Source organism: Manis javanica, chromosome 6, assembly GCF_040802235.1.
Source record: "Manis javanica isolate MJ-LG chromosome 6, MJ_LKY, whole genome shotgun sequence".
NCBI classification, from domain to species: Eukaryota; Metazoa; Chordata; class Mammalia; order Pholidota; family Manidae; genus Manis; species Manis javanica.
Window position 1 is genome coordinate 1,515,535 of NC_133161.1, and position 18,986 is coordinate 1,534,520.

An 18,986-nucleotide genomic window follows, 5' to 3' on the forward strand; every position below is an offset into this window, starting at 1 on the left:
AGTGTATCACATATGGTAGTAATTTCTTTCCTCCTCATCTCATCTTCTTTCACAGCCTTTCCCACTGAAGCTTGCATTAATTCTGTTTTCTTAGGAGCACAGATGTACTTGTTTCATTTTTGCTAAGTGTCAGGTTGCAATACCTTTGTATTTTGAAAAATAAAGGATTGAAAAAAAGTGTATCCAGCCTTTTCATGAAACTTAGTGACCTGTCAGAGCATGTTGTCACCATCAGTCCCTGAGTCTTGCTGTTTATAATTGAGTTTGCCAGGCAACTTGATGATGATGCCAAGGTTTAGGGCATTATTTAGGCTCTGTTTGGAGTAGAGGCACCCAGTCAGCAGCATTTCCCACCGTCGTTCACCGGGCAGGTTGCTAATTGGTCATTACTTAGCTGATGCTTTTCATGGAGCACCCTTAATGATGTAAGGATGTTTACACCAGAATTTTATCTTACGTGTTCTACATTACTTTCATCTTGACTTTCTCCAGGCATTCTTCCATATTACTATTTACTCTTGGTTTTATCACTGAAGTGAGAATACCTCACTGATCAGAGCCTGGGCCATCTTGAGGAAGGTCTGGGCTTAGATAGGCTGAAGGTGATCAGATACCAGCATTCATCAAGAACAGACATAGCAAAAGTTATTGACACTGAATGACCCCTTCTTTGGAATATCTTGACATCCTTAGCTAACAGAAAAGAATATTAGTTCTGTTGTAAAACCAAATGGTTTCTATCTAATAAGATACCCGCATTTGGGCCCAAGGGTCTGAAACAGTGAGAGACACCTTGCTAACAATTTATTCAGGTTCTTGGGCTATATAATCACTTTGTGACAGTAAAATGTGGCCCAGACAAATTGTTGCAAGGTGAAATGGATGGCTGAAGGGATGTAAGCTAATACATAATATTAGTACATAAGGAATACTTCAGAATATCAAACTATAAAATAATTTAAGGGTCAAGCATTATCTAGAGAGAGAGAGATTGCTCTATATAAATTATAAATGATCCAAATTTGTTAGAAGATGAAATTAAGGTACACAAGCTACTTGTTCAACCATAACCTATCTGGACGACGATATTCCTGACAGTAGCATATGTAAATACAAAGTTTAAAGAGTAATCTTAACATCTTACCTAGTTTAAGATCTACCAATAACATATCTTAAAGTAGAAAAAAAAGCCATACCACTCCTTTAATTGTACAGCTTTACTTAATGTTCCTAAAGCTGAAAGTTTAATATTTTCGATCTTGCTTGGTCATTTACAATGGAAGTTATATTTGAATTTTAAAAATTGCATTGGATATCAAAAGTCTCATTATTACTTGTTTCTATACTTAGCTGTATTTTTGTGGATATGTTGGAAGTAAATAGAAACTTTTTTTAAAAACAAGTATTAGCATCACAGATGAAGTAAAAATAGAAATACAAGTGTTGAGTCGTCCGTCTCCTCCGTGGTTAGTAACAGTGTGTGTCCATGCCGAGGCAGCTGTGTTAGAGATGTGAATGTCCAGGCTCCGTTTTCCAAAGCTTTCCAGGGTCTGCCTGATAAGCATTGTCTCCATGGTGTATAGCAGTTGGTATTTGCTTAGGGGATGGAGACAGTTCACTTTATGAATTATTAGGAGTCTTGGGATTTAAACAAAATTGTTTCCCTAAGTAATTAAAAATAATTAAAAGATTTGAGTAACCTCACATTCTTGGTGGTAGAGATCACTTTTGTCCATTTTAAGTACTAGGTATAATAAATTTAAAGAGTTATTTAAGACAACAGATTTTCTAATGAACTTTTGGTTATATGCTAAGTTAAAAAGTTAAATGAAAAATAACCTATTTATATTAGAGGTGTCTACTTCCAAACAGTATTCATTTTGAGACTAAGTTTAGGACACTGAATTGTTTATGGAAGTGGTTTTATTGTTTCATGTTATTTGAATTGTTTACGTGACAAGTTGAGGATTTCTGTTTGTTGTAAAAAATACATTATGTGTTTTAAATTAAATAATTAGTATTTGCCCTTTGGCATATGAATGTCAGCTAAGGCTGTCTTATGTACTAAGAAAAGGCTTAGTTCTTGTAGAAATGCTAGATTTTGGGAAATTCTGTTATCTTGGAAGCAAAATATTTTCAATGCCACACTCATTTTTCAGCTTAAGAATAAAGCTGGGAAAAGTTGCCTTCAGCTATTAGTTTTCCTGAATCCAAAGAGACGGGTGGGGCAGGATCAAAAATACTTACTTGATCAAAGTTATTGGCTCTGAAGGTATTCTTACCTGTGTAAGGAAGATGAAAGGTGTTGTTTTTATTGCATGCTAGTAACAGTGTAATTTTGAACTAATTGGTGTTGAACTGCCAATCACCTAGGGGGAATGCAAATAGATACTCTTATGATTTCCTTTGAGGTAGTGAAATCTTCTGTCGGGACTGGAAGACAAACAGAATAATACCGTTAAATTGACCTTAAATGAGCTGCTTTGTGGTTTTCTTGGAGAATCCCTTTTTATTTTTCATGACTAGTCTAAACAGGTTTTGTCTACCAATTTGACTTATAGACTAGACGATGCTGACATTGAGCATTGTAGATTCATTTTGAAATAAAGTAATAATAATACAGCTGTTCAGGATATTTTGATTTTTTTTTTTTGGTGTAACTTAAATTCATGTACCATTCCAGCATTTATTTGCAGTGTGTATTAGATTCATCACAATAGCCGTTGTTTCCTCTGGTCATTTATAATGGAATGTTCTGCCCAAACAAGCTTACTTTTCTCACAGGTGATGATAGATATATATGCAGTAAAGGATGGTAATGTCCTTGAAAATTGTGTTACTCCAGATGAATCTAGTCATTTAATAAAGGCATGCTTGATTTGAGGACAGTAAGAATGTATTCTTGATTTTTGAATGCAAGTCAGTGTTTATTAACTGTCTGTTGTGTGCTTAGCCTTGTGCCACCTGAAATAAAAACTGCATTTCAGAAATGCCATTTACTTTCCTTTGAAAAATAATACATGGATACATGGATTGGCTCAGACATTTGTATTGAGCTTTGTAGCCATCATTTCCACAAAGTAGGTATTTATATCTTTTCACTTAATTTTGAATTGGCTGCAGGAATACTGTCTGTTCTGATAATCTATTCCTTTTCAAAATGCTGAATACTCAAGATCATTTTTTCTCGCACTGAACTGATTTCTGGAATAATACTTCTTTATAAAAGTAAAAATAGGAAGTGTAATGTAGTTTGAAATTTGTAATTAATATTTGGAATATTTGTAATTAATCAGATACAGAAATTAAATGAACGTTAGCTACAGATATACACCATATAATTTGTAAAAGAAATTGGATAAAAAGTAAAATGTACTATCTCTAAGACTATTATAAAGTTTAAGCTTTGATTCAAAGACACTTGAAAGACACTATAATGCTCTACTATCTTACTGTAAATCTCATTACTTGGAGGTATTCATTAATTCTACAAGTTGTTTCCCTTTTTGCTTTGACTGCCAGAAACTCTAAGCTAAATTTGTAGTCAAAGTTTAGTGACTTTGGATCATGCTACATGAGTATCACTGCCCTGGCTTTACCCCCACTGTCTTACAAATGTCAGTTATACCTTGACAAGAAAAATGATTAAACTCATGAGCTCTGGAAATACTGTGTAACATTTCAGTGTATTCAAGACCTCAGGTTCTCCAAAGAGAGGATATTAGATTTCTCTCTGCATGGTGTGTGGAAGTGAGAGAGAGATGCAGAGCGCTGGTACTTGCCTCCCCTAGAAACCGGGGTGAAGATGAGTTTGTGATCCTCAGGAGGGCTTAGAAGAAGAGGCCTCTGCATGCCCACCCTACATTTGCACCTCTGTCGCTTGGCGTTGCTGGTCTGCTTCCCCGCTCTGTACCGGGGGGCCGCAGAACAGTGAGGCTGCCTGTTCCTGAGCCAGTGATCTGGCTGGCTCACCTGCAGGCCCAGCGGTCCAGCAGAGGCCCCCAACTGCTTGGCCCTCACGATGGTCTGTCACTGTTGGAAGGATGTCTGAACCTTAGTAGGTTTTAAGGGAACAATAGCAGCAACCACTCACTTAAGGCTGAATGATGAAGGCTAAGATGAGTGTCTAGAACAGGTGATTCCCTTTGAAGTTCACAAGTAATGGGAGAGACAAATAAAAATTTGTGCTTAGTCCCTAAAACTAATATGGACTTTAAGGAGATATAACAAGAGACAAAAAGCATTTGCCTAGAATGTAAAAAAAAATATTGAAAATTCAGTAGACAGAAGATGAATTAGTCCTGTGGCAGAACAGTGAGCCAGCAGAGGGGTGGAGGCAAGCCCTGACCCCAGAGCCTGCAGGTACATCCCCTTACGTGGCCAAAAGGACTTTGCAGTGTGACTAGGGGAAGTGTTTCGAGAATTACCCTGGATGAACTGGTGGGCCCAGTGTCATCACAGCATTGTTCCACATGGAAGATGAGGCAGGTGGTTCAGAGAAGGAGACGTGATAGTGGAAGCAGAGGATGGAGTGACCCAAGCAAGGGACCACCAGCCAAGGAATGCAGGCAGCCTTTGGAAGCTGCAAAAGGCAAAAAATGACTCTCACCTAGAGCCACAGTCCTGCAGACACCTAGGCTTCCGACTTCAGACCTATAGAGCTATAAGATCAGAGATTTGTACTCTTTTAAACCAGCAAGCTTATGGTGCTTTGATATAGCAACAATAGAAAGTGCCATTCTTGTCAAAACTGAATCATCTGGTTGAATTAAGTAGAACCATTTCATGTCAGAGGAAAAGTACAAAGAGAAGGAAATTGCCAATGAAGTAATAGACATGAACTGCAGAGCTAAGAGCTAACATACCTAATCTAAACAATAGGTAGCTGGAAGGAAAAAGAAAACAAGTAGAAAAAGTGGGTAAGTAATAGAAGGAAATGTCAATGAGCTGCAGAAAGACCCGAGTGTGTATTAAAACTGCAGAGTCCAGTAGGGTCATTACACAGGAAACTAAAAGATCCTGGTTTGTCCTGTAAGGTTCTCAAATTCCAAGAATAAGGGCAATAATTTAAAAACCTTACAAGCTTTCTCATAGAAAAGTTACTTAACAAAGGGGAGAGAGAGAGAGAGAGAGAGAGCAATGTCAAAACTTCCCATCTGTAACCTGCTAAGGATTACTGAATAGTATCTTTAGTTTTATGGGTTGGAAAAAGACTGCAACTGAGAGCTCCTGTGTTTCCAAAGATGTCATCTATATGTTAAGGCCAGAAAGATATTTATTCATTTCATTACTGTATATTGAGTATCTAATTTGTGCTAGGTGCTCTTCTAGTCTAAGGATATGGCAACTTCCATACTGAAGGAAAAATTTGGTAATAATCTTGTACTAAACATTTTTTTTTTGTTTAATCCCTTCTTCAAATTTAAATGATAATCTTGCTGGATAAAGTAATATTCGTTCGAGGCCCTTCCGCTTCATTGCATTAAACACATCATGCCACTCCCTTCTGTCCTGTATGCACTGAACATTTTTAAAACAGATTCTCAAATTTCAGCAAAGCCCAGGATTTGGAAGGGGTGGTTGAGAAGCACTGAGAACAGTTAATAAAATCATGGAAGTTTCACCTAGGTGTGAGGTAGGTTATGACTGTTATGTTGGAAAAAGTATAATTGTTAGTTAAGAATGAGAAAGTAACCACTAAAGTGCCAAGTTAACATGGGGAAAAAATAACAAACAAATATGATGTAAAGAGGGAAATAAAATAAATATGAAACTGTATGAGAGCAGCAGCTTTATAATGAGCCAGCTCGTGGATGGCAGAGTTCAGTCCCTGGGTGTCACTGTTGAGCTGCTGGGAAGCTGCCCTCGAAGGCTGTTCTGTGTCTCAACTACTGATTACATGAAATGATTTCCGTATTTTTTAAGCTACTTTGAGTTGAGTTTTTAAATTCTGTGTAAAGCATCCTAATTAGCTGTGCCCTGTTTCATAGGTGAGGGCACTGAGGCTCCGAGAAGGCCCAAACCTAAGAGAATGAGCTCGGGAGGAGCAAACCACAGCGGGCTTTTGGGAATTTGCAGGCCTAGACAATTTCATAAGTAACCGATTTAGCAGATCCAAGGAAGCGGAAACCTAGGCCGTCTGTGTTTGTTTTTTATCCCAGAATCCGTAAAGCTCTCAAAAAGTGCCACCGCCAGATACCTACAGAAGTAGAGATGAAGTGAAGTAAGATCGGGAGGGTTGTTTGAAAAATGTGTTTATGAAGTGATGTGACCTCACATCCTTTCCCTCCGTCCAAGATGCCTCTTGCCCACCCCAGCAGAGGAGGGAGGGTTATTCTCCAGAGAGAGTAAAATAGAGGGTTTCTGACCATGGCCACTTCAAGGGGCAGCGGGTGGCGTGAGGATGGGGCGAGTGCTTGCAGACTCCCTTCACCTGGGCCAGCCGAGCCTTGTGCCCGAGGAGGGGAGCCCCACAGATGCTGGCAGTAGGGTGTCCGTGAGAGCCCAGCCAGATTCTGGACAGGGTCTCGCTCTGGTCAAGTGCCTGCACACAAGGTTGAGTTTCAAATCAGCATTTGTCATGCTTCATTCGTAAATGCAAGGCAGACAGTGAATTTCAGCAGACTTCTGAAGAAAGCCTCCCACCTGAGAGGAGAGGTCAGACGGACGCGCACGGCCGGCAAGGTGTGAAAATGACCCTGCTGCCCCCAGAGAGGAGACTGCATTCGTGATAAAGCCAATGATTCCATTAGGTGGAACATCTAGTGGACGGAAAGGGATGCTTGACATTTAGAAAGAATAACATAGCTGAATAGATAACTCCTAGAAAATAAGTCAAAATGAAAAAAATAGGGAAAACAGGAGAAAAGTTAATCTTAGAGAAAGAGTTCAGGCAACCTAACATCCAACTAACGGGAATTGCAAATGGACAGAGGAGAGAAAACAGGATGAAGAAAATGAAAAAATCAAGAACAGTTCTTTAAGGTCATGAATTTGGAGGCTGACAGGACTAGCACCCGACACGTGCATGGAAGTGGGTGCAGGCGAGAACGCTGGAGACGGCAGGGGCTCCAGCCTCACAGGAGATTGAGAGGCGGTGCCTGTGCAGAGGGACAGCAAGGGGAGCGTAGACCTCTCAAAAGCACTGTTTGACAACGAAGTGATGGCTCACAATTCTAGGAAAATTCGTTTTGACCTAGCTTTTTATATTTAACCAGACCGTAATTTAATTTAAGAACAAAGGTAAAATATTCAGACTTGTATTGTCTCAAAACATTTACCTCCCATTCACCTTTTCTTGGCAAGCTACTGGAGGATGTGCACTGCTGCAATAAGGGAGCAAACAAGGAAGAAAAGGCTGCGTAGGGAATGGGACGCATCCCAGGAGAGAAAAGGAGGGTGGTCCAGGGGGACAATGTGCACTAGAAACAGAGCAGCCAGTCCAGACCTGCGCAGGTTGAAGACTCTAGGAGAAATTTCTTCAGGAGAATGGAAAATGGATAGTATAACTGAGAAGTTTGAAAACCAAAAGAAAGACTTTAGAAGGAAAGGTTGGCTTTGAATTAATGATAAGAACATAGAAAACTAAGCAAACAAATCACTAATTCTGGAGGTGGGAAAAATAATATTATAGAAGACAGGAAAGCTAATTATAGTTCATTACATGGATAAACAGTGGAAGGCATTTCTGTTGTGATAATATAGACATTGAATCCTGATCTACCTAAGATCACCAACATGACCACATTGAGGGGAAGGGAGAGAATAAAAAGATGTGTGGCTGACGAGGCTTAAATCCTCATCTTCCATAGTAGAAAGGTAATGGTTAATGCATAAAGCTGGAAAACCAAGAAATAGTGAAGGAAGTTTTTTATTTATTGGTAGGAAGGCAAATACTGAAAGAATCAGCTGAGTGACTTTGAAGGGCCGTCTTTGGGGAGGTGGAATCGGGAGGAAGGAAAGCACAGTAGCAAACTTGTGCAGGTATTTTTTTTACACTTGGAATTATGTGCATGATTCATATTGAAAATGATAAAATTTCTTAAAAATCACTTAAAGTTAAGACAACTTAAAGTGAAGTTTATCAGCTATTAAATTATACTGAATACAAATACTTTATTTTACTAAATGTGTAAATGGACTGAATTTCTGTTAAGGAACAGAGCCTCCGAGATTGGGTTATTCAACACATTTACATTTTTGCTACAAGCATCTATCATCTTTTCTTCTAGGACAGCACCAGATTTGACTTTCTTGTTTCTCCTTGTTCTGTCCCATCTGTGGAACTGCTTGTCTCAAAGTTCTGTGCTTCCCCTAGAATTGAAATTTGACTCTAAGTTAGGCCAATAGGACGGTTGCTCCCTGGAATTTTATTCTTGATCATAGCAACAGAGAGACTGAAAATGATTGGGACTGAGTCACCCCAGCTGTGACAGGCTGTGGGGACTGAGCATCTGTTCTGCCACTTGGAGCTCCCAGGTGCTTGGTTCCTCTCTTCTCTTTACTGGAAAGTTTTCCAGCTGCTTCTCTCTCTTTCATGAATTCCTGTCCTTGTTTAACTGATCAGAGTCAATTTCAGTTGTAACCAGCAAACTCCAACTGCTATAGGTTAAACCTCAAAAAGATTCAGCTGATGTGTATACCTTTAATTTTAAACTTTTCTGTTTCTCTTAATGTAAGTCAGTAAGGCAGGTATAGACAAAAAAAGTAGTAAAGTCCATGTGACAGAATTTAAGTTGAAAAACATTAAAGAGGTTCATTATATAAGGATAAAAGGTGTGATTCCAAAGATGTAACAATCTTATAGGAAACAAAAAAAAATTTAGCAGACAAATACAAATGCATAATAAAAAAGCTCTTAAAAATTGAGAGCCTAATCAATCAAAGAACATTTGTAGTGGGGGATTTTAATTTATCCTTTTCAAAATTTAACAGGTAAAATAGGAAGAACATGGAGATAACCATTAGAAAAACAAGCGGAAAATACGAATAGGGAAAATCCACATGATAAACATGAAAGGGTGCTCAACCACATTTAGGGAAATACATGTTGAAATAACAGTAGGAAAACATTTGCTATCATATTGGCATAATTGAAGAGTTATAACATTCAGTGCTAAGGAAGATAGTGGAAAATAAGTACTTTAAAAAGCTATAGATGGAAATTATTGCAATAAGTTACAATATTTGGAGGGACCTAACCTTTAAATCTCTTTAAACTGAATGTTCACACCCTTTGACTCAGCAGTCTGAATGTTGGGAATCTGGTATACAGAAATAATAGAGCCAAAATGTATTGGGTGTGTATACAAAATGTTCATTGCAACATTGCTTGTAGTTGCAAAAAATAGAGGAAAACCTGCAAGTCACTGTAGAGAAAACGGAAGTTCCATGGCCAGGGTTCTCACCTACCCAGGTCTGCTTGCCCACTGCGCATGTGCAGTGCTGGCAGGCACAGGCTCACACGCGTATGGCAGTGGGCTCTAGTGCTCAGGGCTGCGAGGTGGCACAGAGGCAAATAAGAATTTTATCAAAGTAAGACATTTCCTAGGAAACATGTAGTATTCCAAGAAGAACTTGAAAGTTTTAAGTGATAAAGAAATGGATATACTCTTCTATGAATCATAGCAGTGTTTGTTTTTATTCTCAGTGATCAGGATTTTCAATGTGTTATTTTATGTGTTAATTAAATATGTGGGCTATTTGTTCTGTACTATCAGGGGTCCTGTTGTCCTTCTAAAATATTTTTGCTTTCAGTAGGACTATCTTCATCAGTGGAATACAATATAACAGAGTTGGAACAGGAACTTGAAAATGTAAAGACTTTAAAGACAAAACTAGGTATTGTACATTTTTTCCTTAACTTGTATTAGTTTCATTTCTTATTAAAGACTTTATTGTAGTCTGAAATATTTTAAAATTATGAAATCTTCATGCTAAAAGTTTTCAATCTGTCCAAAGCCATTGATAAAGAGTATCTTATAGTTTAGGGAGAGGATAAGCATGTATTCATTGACATTTTTTTTGTATGTATGCAAAATGACTTCACAGATGCTCACGTTCAAATACGTTGCTCTAATGTGTCTTCAGTGCCTCCTTTCTGTCACATGATCTTCCGTCATCCTTATCTTTTCATGGGTCTTTTTTTCTCTTTGCTTTAAAGGTGTCCTTTTTTTATCACTGAGACAGTTTGGTGATGGTGTTCCTTAGAGTAGTTTTCTTTATGTTTCTTGCTCTTTGGTTTGAGTGTCAGGTCTCAGAATTTGTAGTTTTCATGTAATTTGGAAAATTTGGGGCCGTTTTTGAAATATTTTTCTTTTCCTCTCTCTGCCCCCTTTTCAGGGACTCCACTTCTGTGTACATTAGCCCACTTGAAGTTGCCTTATAACTCAAGAATGTTCTTTTATTTTTTAAGCAACCTTGAGAATCTTACGTTGTTGGGTGCTGCTATTTTTCTATTACTGTAAGTGAGGACCTTTGTTGGTTCTTACTTGGGATACTTACTTGTTAGGCTGGACCAAAGCATTTCATGTGGGGCTGATTGTTTCCTATCACCGAGTTAAGACTATTCTAAGTGCTCTATCCAATGAAATGCTGTTGATTGACGAGGTTTTGTACCGTCTGGTCGGGAGCAGGCACTGTTCTTCACCCTTTGTGATTGTGGATACTGTTCCTCCAGTCTGTTTGGGTGTCTCTGTCGTCAGCTGTGCATGGTGTCTGCACATACCTGAGCTGATGACCACCCTTCTGAAGACTCAAGGGTGACCCTTTGCAGATCCTTGGGGTTCTTTCTCTGTGCACCAGTCTTCTCTCTGGCCCTTTGCTCTGTAAAATCCAGATCACTTGCTCTCCCCAGACTTCCATCTCATGTCCTCAACTCAAGGGATGAGCTGGGCTCTGCTTGGGCTCCCCTCCCTGCACCGTGGCTGGGAAACTCTCTCAGGACAGTAAGCGTGCAGCCACTGGGCTTGCGTTCTTGGTCTCCTGTTGCTTAGAGGCCATTGTCCTTCCATTATCACATGTCCAGTATCTTGAAAATTGTTTCAGATGTATATTTTTTTTGATTTCTTAATTGTTTCAGGCTGGATGGTAAATCTGGGCCCTATTGTTACTCCATTTTCAGAAGTGGAAGTCCAGTATTATGTTGTTGAGAATCATATATGTTGTTTATTCATTTTCATTATTATAGAACATATATTGCCTAAATTACTTTATTCATTCTTCTGTTAATGGATATTTGATAGGTTTCCAGTTTTTTGCTATTATTAATAATATTGCTGTAAACATTCTTCTACATATCTCTTGGTACATTTTTTTTCAGAGTACATAGTAGAAGTGGAATAACAGGATCATTGAGTATGTGCATATACAGCTTTTTTGGGTAATGTGAAACTGTTTTCCCAGGTAGTTGTATCATTTGCATTCCTGCTAGGCATGGGTAGGACTACCTGTCGTGTCACATTATTGTCAACAGTCAACAGTGTTGGACTTCTAAATTCTTACTGTTTTAGCAGATGTGAAATGGTTTTTATTGATGTTTTAACTTGCATGTCCCTGATTTGTATTTCCAGTATTCATTCATTTAGCTTCTGCTTGAAAAACATCTGTTCGTGTTTCATTTAGTGCAAGCTTCCTGGCAATGAATTCTGTCAGTTTTTGTTTATCTGAAAACTTAACTTTGCCTTCCTATTTATAGGGCATTTTACAGAATTTACAAATCTATCTGGTAGTTTTCAACATTATTAAGATGTTATTTCAGTGTCTCCTGGTTTCTAATTAAAAGTTGTATTGTTGCTGTTTTGAAGGACTTTTTCATATTTTCTTTTTATCCTTGTTTAGCAATTGTGTGCTGCTATGCTTAGGTTTGGTTTACTTTGTATTTATCCTTCTTGGGATCTTTGGCACTTACAGAGTATGTGGCTTACCGTCTTTCATCCATTTGGGAAATGTTGGTCATTATCTAATCAAACATGGCTTCTGCTCATTCTTCTAATTTCCTTAGACACCAGCTGTACACATGCTGTACCTTTTCACTCTTATGTTCTTTTCTGTATTTTCTCTCCCATTTTATTTGCATGTTTCAGTCTGTGATATTTTCTACTGACCTCTTTTCCATTTCATTGTCTTTTCAGCTATGTCATAACTGTCATTAAAACTACCTGCTGAACTCTTAATTTCAGTTATGATATTTTTCCATTTGATTATTTTTCTAGATTCAAATTGTGACATTCACCTTATCTTGTCACTTAATCTTATTGGACATATTAGTCATTTTAAGGCCTCTTTCTAATAGGTCCAATATCTGGTGCTGTTGTCTTTCTTCTCTGCCTTATTTCCAGATAATGTTTGATTGAATCTGAAAACTACTTACACAAAATTGTAGAAACTCTGGGTATTGTTTTCTCTTTGAGAAGATTTACTTTTGCTTCTGTTCAACAGCTAGAGAAGGGGCAGATCGGCCTGGCCTGTCTGGGCTCGAGGGCATTGGAAGCTGGGTGGGCCTTCCTGAGGCCCTCTGTGCGGTTGGGCTCTGCCCCTCTGGCGGAACTTCCCTTTGGCCCTGCCTGAGGGCCTGCGTGCTCAGTCCTGACCATGGCCCCGTCTGCCTCATCAACACCGAGTTCTAGTTTCCACCTCTCGAGATACCAGCTGGCGGAAGTTTTGCTGGGCTCCTCTGCCTCTTGGCTGCCCTTCCCTGTCCAGTCCCTTGGCCCTTCTGCCTTGGGGGGAAGGCAGCTGAATGTCAGGCTACCCTCTTTCCTCTCTCCTCTTCTCTATGGCCACGGTCTCTCAGATTCTGGCTGCCTGGGTAGCCCCGAACTCCAAGGTTGGTCTCTCTAGCTCTGTGGAGTTCGCCGAAAGCTTTACTTCAGCATCATGTTCTTTTACCCACTGCTTTCTCCTTGATTTCTCCGCCCTGTGAGTCCCAGTTATGCACAGTGTGGGGAAAGGCAGACAGGAACCTCACCACAATCTACTGCACAGAGTATTGCCTCTCAGTTTCCACAGCCATGGTAGCTTTTTGATACCTTTGTACAGATTAAAAAAAAAATTAAGTTAATCCTTCTTTTCCATTTGTTCATGTTGTGAGGATTGGTATAACCTGAGATAGACCAGTGTAGCTAGAAGTTGGGGTTTGCTTCTAGCCTTTGGTAAACTGGAGGTGTTTGTAAACTGGGAAAGAAATTAGGGATATGGAATTAGAGGGGATTTTTACTCATGTTACATTATTCATTCACATCTATGTCAAAATGTAAATCTGTGTCAAATAACAAATATTTCTATATTTTCTGAGTAAGCTGTATATTAACAATACATTTCATTAACAAATGAAATGTCCTTATAGAACTGAAATTTTTTATAAGGTATGATTGATATACACTCTTATGAAGGTTTCACATGAAAAAACAATGTGGCTACTACATTCACCCATATTATCGGCCCCCACCCATACCCCAGTGCAGTCACTGTCCATCAGTGCAGCAAGATGCCACAGATCCACTATGTCCCTTCTCTGTGCTACACTGTTCTCCCCGTGATCCCCCACACCATGTGTGCTAAACATAATACCCCTCAGTCTCCTTATAGAGCTAAAATTTAAGTGTCATAGGGTCGAGCTGTTTATTTAGTAGCAAACTGATTTTAAAGACTCATTTTTATTGTTTGTGGAAGAAAAGGAAAAATAATTTGTTTTTTGAAAAAAATTCTGTAAAATAATACATACTGGTTATAATTGTAAGGAATGAAAATGTGAATCTAGAGAGAATTTTTGAAAATTACTGAAATCCCTTGTTGTGTCTTGTTTTCCCTTCTAACAGAGAGGAGGAAAAGGGCTTCGGCCTGGGAACGGAACTTGGTGTTCCCCGCTGTTATGGTTCTCCTCCTTACCCAGACGGTAAGGATCCGCTTCCTAGTTAAACAAAGCAGACTATTTTTTATTTACTTTAGTATTTAAGTATGGCAACTCCCTCAGCTACATGGTGTCAGATAAACTGGTTCTATCAACAGGATTAAAATCCATCTATGTCTTTATTTATAAAATCTCAGTAGAGCAAAAATGGAAATTAATGGTAATTTTTAAAAGCTCCTCTAGATTATCTATTTCCTCATGACAGCAGGAAATTCATTCTTTTGCTTTGCTGAAAATTGAGAGAAAAGGTTGCAAATACTGTGCTCCACACTCTTTAATAGGATAAAAACTACATTTTTAAATTAGCTCTGCTAACATTTTGACCACTTTTTAAATTTGTGGAGTCGTGGTTTCCAGTTGGTGAAATCAGTCAGTAAAGGGATCTGTATTACTGGCTTTTGTCACGAACTTTGAAATTATAGTAATTTGCAGAATCTTTTAGAATTTATTCTGGAGTTCTTGTAGATAGTCTGATTACTTTAGGTTCATAGGAAGGATTTTGATCTTGGCTGCTTTTCCCCCCTTCTGAAGCACACGGTTGGTTGGTTACTTACATGTGTAATGGCCGAGTACCTTTGAAGTTCAGAACTGACGCCTTACTCTTTGCGTTCTAGTCCATTTCAGTCCTCCTGGTGGCTTGTAATATTCTTTGCCTGTTGGTTGATGAAACAGCAATGCCGAAAGGAACAAGGGTAAAGTAAAATGCTTTAAAAGGTCTTTGTTTTGTAAAAGTATTGTGTATGTACCCTGAGTATTTCAAATAAGTAAATTAAAACATTCACTTCTCTGCATGTGTATACTTCAAGTTATATGAATTTCTTTATGTAATGAGCTTTATAAACAACAGTGCTTATAAACTATGACTTTTGTTTTCTAATTTCTTATTTTGGATTGGCAGGGCCTTTTATCGAGTGTCAGTTTTGTTTTAGACTTCCTATCAGAATTTATCATTGTTATATTGAAATTAGTATTTGTAATTCTTTACAAAAGTATATACGCTGAAATAGTGACATATGAAGAATTTATTAGATGCATTCATCGGGCTTGTGAAAGATCCATATACGTGGTTATAGGGACTCATGTTTCAAAAAAGAGTCACATATTTTAGGAAACTGAGTCTGAATGTTCACTTATGGGAGGAGAGTCGGATGTATATCCTTTCATGGGTTAAGTTTTCTCTTGTTTAAAATGGATGATTTTATTAAATTATGTTGATTAGCTTACTTGAATATATTCTCCATATAGAAGGTAGTTACCGCTAAATATTCATATTTGTCATCCTTTTTCCAGAGGTCTCTACAAGCTTCTTAATATTTAAAGTGGCATTAAAATTTTAACATTTGATTATATTTTTCTAAGTTGGCAGCTTTCCCATTCCTCATAGAAACGACTGTAAAACTTGCTGACTTTTGAGGCCACTTCTCTCTCTGGACCAGATGATACACCTTTCTTTTTCTTCAACAGAAAAAAGCCAGTATTGATCTTAATTCCTTCCTGTCCAGTCCATTCAGTGCAACACAAAGATGCCCTGTTCTTTCAAAGCTATTTTTTACAGCCATAGTTTCGATTTAGATCCCCTCACCCCCAACCTTTTAGGCCCTTGTGCCATCTGCTGCTGCCCTGGTCTGCCCACCAGTGTGAGCCTGCCGAGGTGGCCTGGTGCCTCACCTGCAAACAAACCATGCACGTCCTCCCCCATCTACAGCTTGGCGCTCTGACTTTGGTTCAGATGCAAATCTGCTGATAGAGCGAGAAGGCACCTACTGTATTGACTTGTGTGCACTTTTTAACCCACTCTCTTACGGTGCACACTAGTCAGGTCCAAAGCTCCATGGTACATTTGTGGGCACCCCTCAGTGCATAGCAGAGAGGGGCTTGCACCTGGTAGGCTGCTTGTGTGATGGCGTAAACGAATCTGACCATCTTAATCCTGCCTGGAGGCCTTCTCTGGAGACAGTGAATATTTCCAAAATGTTTTCCATTCTGGACAGCGTACTTTCTTTAGTATTATTCATTTCTTCTTCAAAAAACTGATAAAAAGTTGATAAATTCTTCACCTTTACCTTATTTAAATATCATAGGTATTCTTACTTCTTTATGCCAAAATTAGAATTATATATTGTATCTATGATATTTATTGGCTTATTTTGTAGTTTAACTATACATTCTTAGTTATCTTGGTGTTTCTGTTAGATGTGATTGAAGCTGGTAGTAAAATAATAGTTCATATTCAGATAGTTTCTTTAACTAGTAAGCTTTGAGAATACTGTTCCTCCTTTAGTAAGTAATGATGTTTTTGCCTGCTGGTCTTGTTAATAAATACTATTCTTATCATTTTTTTAAGGTCTAGATAACATAGGTTTTAAGAATAGGTATAATGTTCAGAAAAAATTTACAGCATTATAGTTTAAAAATATGTTAATTAAATTATATCTTTTAAAACTGATTCCCAAGGAAGATTTGGGGAAAGTAAACTTTCCCAGGGTTTGACATTGATTTTATGCTTATCTTGCTTTTGACATGCTTTACTTGTATAATTTTTATTTGTTGTCTCAGGTTTCATTCATATAATTATATGTTTTATTCCTATTGTACAATTACATTTTTAAAAATTTCTTGCAGTAATATTCAGAACTTAAGAATAAGCAATATCTATAACATTTTGTTAGACAAGTTACACATTTGAGATAAATCACAATGTTTCAGCATATTTAAATTGTTAATATGTGGTTGAATTAGTTGATGAACTCAGTCTAATATCATGTTTTACTGTCCTTGAAAGCTTATATATTTTTCCAGGTTATTAAACATTTCTAATTTGAACTGCCCTATATTTATTTATAAAACAATTTTAGGGAAACCAAATAGTGTCATTGAATTCTGAAAAGTGTTTTTTTCTCCCAGGGGCCTGGAATAGGAAATGCTTCTCTTTCTGCTTTTGGTTTTGTGGGAGCTGCACTCGAGATCATTTTGATTTTGTATCCTTTCTTTAACTGAATGTTCTGTCTGTTAACAAGTTTTCTGTCTAGTTTTCTGGGACAGCGGTAATTCACTAAGACACTTGCCTAGAAGATTAAAACAAGTCAGTCTTCCTCAAGCACTCCAAGTGGCCTTTTGTTGTGTTTTGTTTTGTTTTTCTCTTGGGCCTGAAGACTTTTTGGAGACTACTGAGAACTTAAGTAAACACGCATTCATTCTTTGGACAGTTTTTTCCTTGATTCTCACAGCTATCTTATGGTGTCCTCTGTTGTCGGTTTCTATAGCCTCCGATTTTTTGGAAACTTTATTCCCCAGAAAGATGATACAACCATGACAAAGGTAAGGTAAAGTCTTGAGTGACTACACCTCCTTCCTTTTTGCCTTCCAAAATAATGGACTGTTTTATTGGTAACCACCCTGAGTGGTTCATTTGCGGTGATAATAGGTATTTGTTTGTAAATTGCATAAACACAAACTGGAAGATTTTCAAAATGCTGAATAAGTGGGAAAAGGATGTGCTCTGTTTAATTTGGATGGCGTCCATTCACTTGTAAATGCACAGAGATGCGGGGCTTGTGAACTGGCTGCAGAAGGCTCCTGAAAGGGCTCTTTTTCCTCTGCAGAAAACGTACTGCTAATGAGTAACTCTGATTGTGCGGACTGTACTTCAGGGAGCTTGTCTGAATCTGAAGAACTTAGTTGCTACAAGTAGTAGAGATAAGAGTATTTCAAATTTGAATAATTAAAGCAAGACGGAAGAGTTCTATTCAGAAACATTTTGTAGTTGGAGGCTAATTTGACTTCCTACAATGTGTTATTTGGCTTTGGAATAACAAGGGCTGCTATCTTACATAGTGACTGAATCTTTGTAAAATATTCCCACAGGCTGATGGAGAAGAATAATAAGAGCTGCTTTCTTTTCTCTATTCCATGTTTGCAGTCTGTATTAATAGGGAGAAGTTATTTTATATATATTATCTATGCATAGAATGTTATGACTTTAAGATACTTGGCTGCTAGTTTAATGATTGTCAGTATTAATCCATATTTTAAGGTCCTTTTATTTGATAGGAAGAAATAAGCACGGGACATGTTGGAAATGATTTACTAGAATCTAAGTGTTTTGGATTTTTAACTTTTTGGTATTACATATATAGTTGAACATATTAGAAGTAGATACATATGTTGAGCAGTACTCTGGATTTAAATATAGGATCAGAAGTCTTGAATGTATTATTTTTTACTTGACAGGCAGATCTTTTTAAAATTGGCAGCCTCACTCAATAACAAAATACATTGTCTGAGGTATAAAGTAATTTAAGTGTTCTATAACTGTGTTTGTGCCAGGTACTGTAAGTATATTCTAGAGTTTATAAACTTTAAATGCTTATAGAAAAATTTTCTTATTCTCTTTAAATTCTATATTTAATAATATCATTAAGAAGTTAACAAAGTGTAATAAGTAACTAGATTGTACAGTAACTTCCTAGAATATGAATGGTTTTATTTATCGTCTTGCTGTTTAGCTGCCGGGGATGTTTCTGATTTCTCCTAACAGATCATTGGGAATTGTGTGTCCCTCCTGGTCTTGAGCTCTGCTCTGCCCGTGATGTCAAGGACACTGGGTAAGTGTAAGTGGGAGAATCTCACCTCAAGCCCGCAGCTTCTACACTTCTTTCTCAGCTTCCAGTTTCTGAACTTTTTCAAAAAGATCACCCTTATGAGGTGTAATACTTCTTCCCACATGGTTTTATACCTTTACTTCTCTGCTTCACTTATATATAGGGCTATACCTAAACAAGTACTTTTATCAAATAAAGGCCACTTGTTTTTTAACACTTCAAAATGTTCCTTCCCCAAACAATGGATGGTTTTTCCCACTGGCTAGTTATTCTTTGAGTCCTGTAGTGAAGAAAGTGGTTTTCAAAGAAATGTTTAATGTTTAGGGAGTATTAAACTAATTTTTCTAGTATGAAATGTTTTTAAAAACTTATGATGTAATATATGGTTTAAAAATTGATAATCTGTAAAACTTATTTTAAGCTGCTTTGTGTCCATGGAATGAGAGCCAGGCGATGTTTGCGGGCACATCCTCATC

General features: G+C 37.7%; 1 protein-coding gene across 19 annotated transcripts in view; it reads left to right on the forward strand.

Moving 5' to 3' along the window:
* Positions 1 to 18,986, forward strand: part of LMBR1 (limb development membrane protein 1) — a 135,416-nt gene that overhangs the window by 88,195 nt on the left and 28,235 nt on the right. For 11 of the 19 annotated variants that reach the window (XR_012132010.1, XR_012132012.1, XR_012132013.1 and 8 more), the window contains exons 10-15: positions 9,757 to 9,840; positions 13,818 to 13,894; positions 14,524 to 14,601; positions 16,814 to 16,887; positions 17,137 to 17,227; positions 18,447 to 18,513. Coding sequence is in view for 10 of the 19 variants with exons in the window: in XM_073238130.1 (XP_073094231.1) it covers positions 9,757 to 9,840; positions 13,818 to 13,894; positions 14,524 to 14,601; positions 16,814 to 16,887; positions 17,137 to 17,227; positions 18,447 to 18,513 (471 nt within the window). In the remaining 9 variants the exon portion in view is untranslated. Of the gene's footprint in view, positions 1 to 9,756; positions 9,841 to 13,817; positions 13,895 to 14,523; positions 14,602 to 16,813; positions 16,888 to 17,136; positions 17,228 to 18,414; positions 18,514 to 18,986 lie in introns of all 19 variants that reach the window. The other 8 variants (XR_012132017.1, XR_012132018.1, XM_073238132.1 and 5 more) reach the window with 3 other exon arrangements.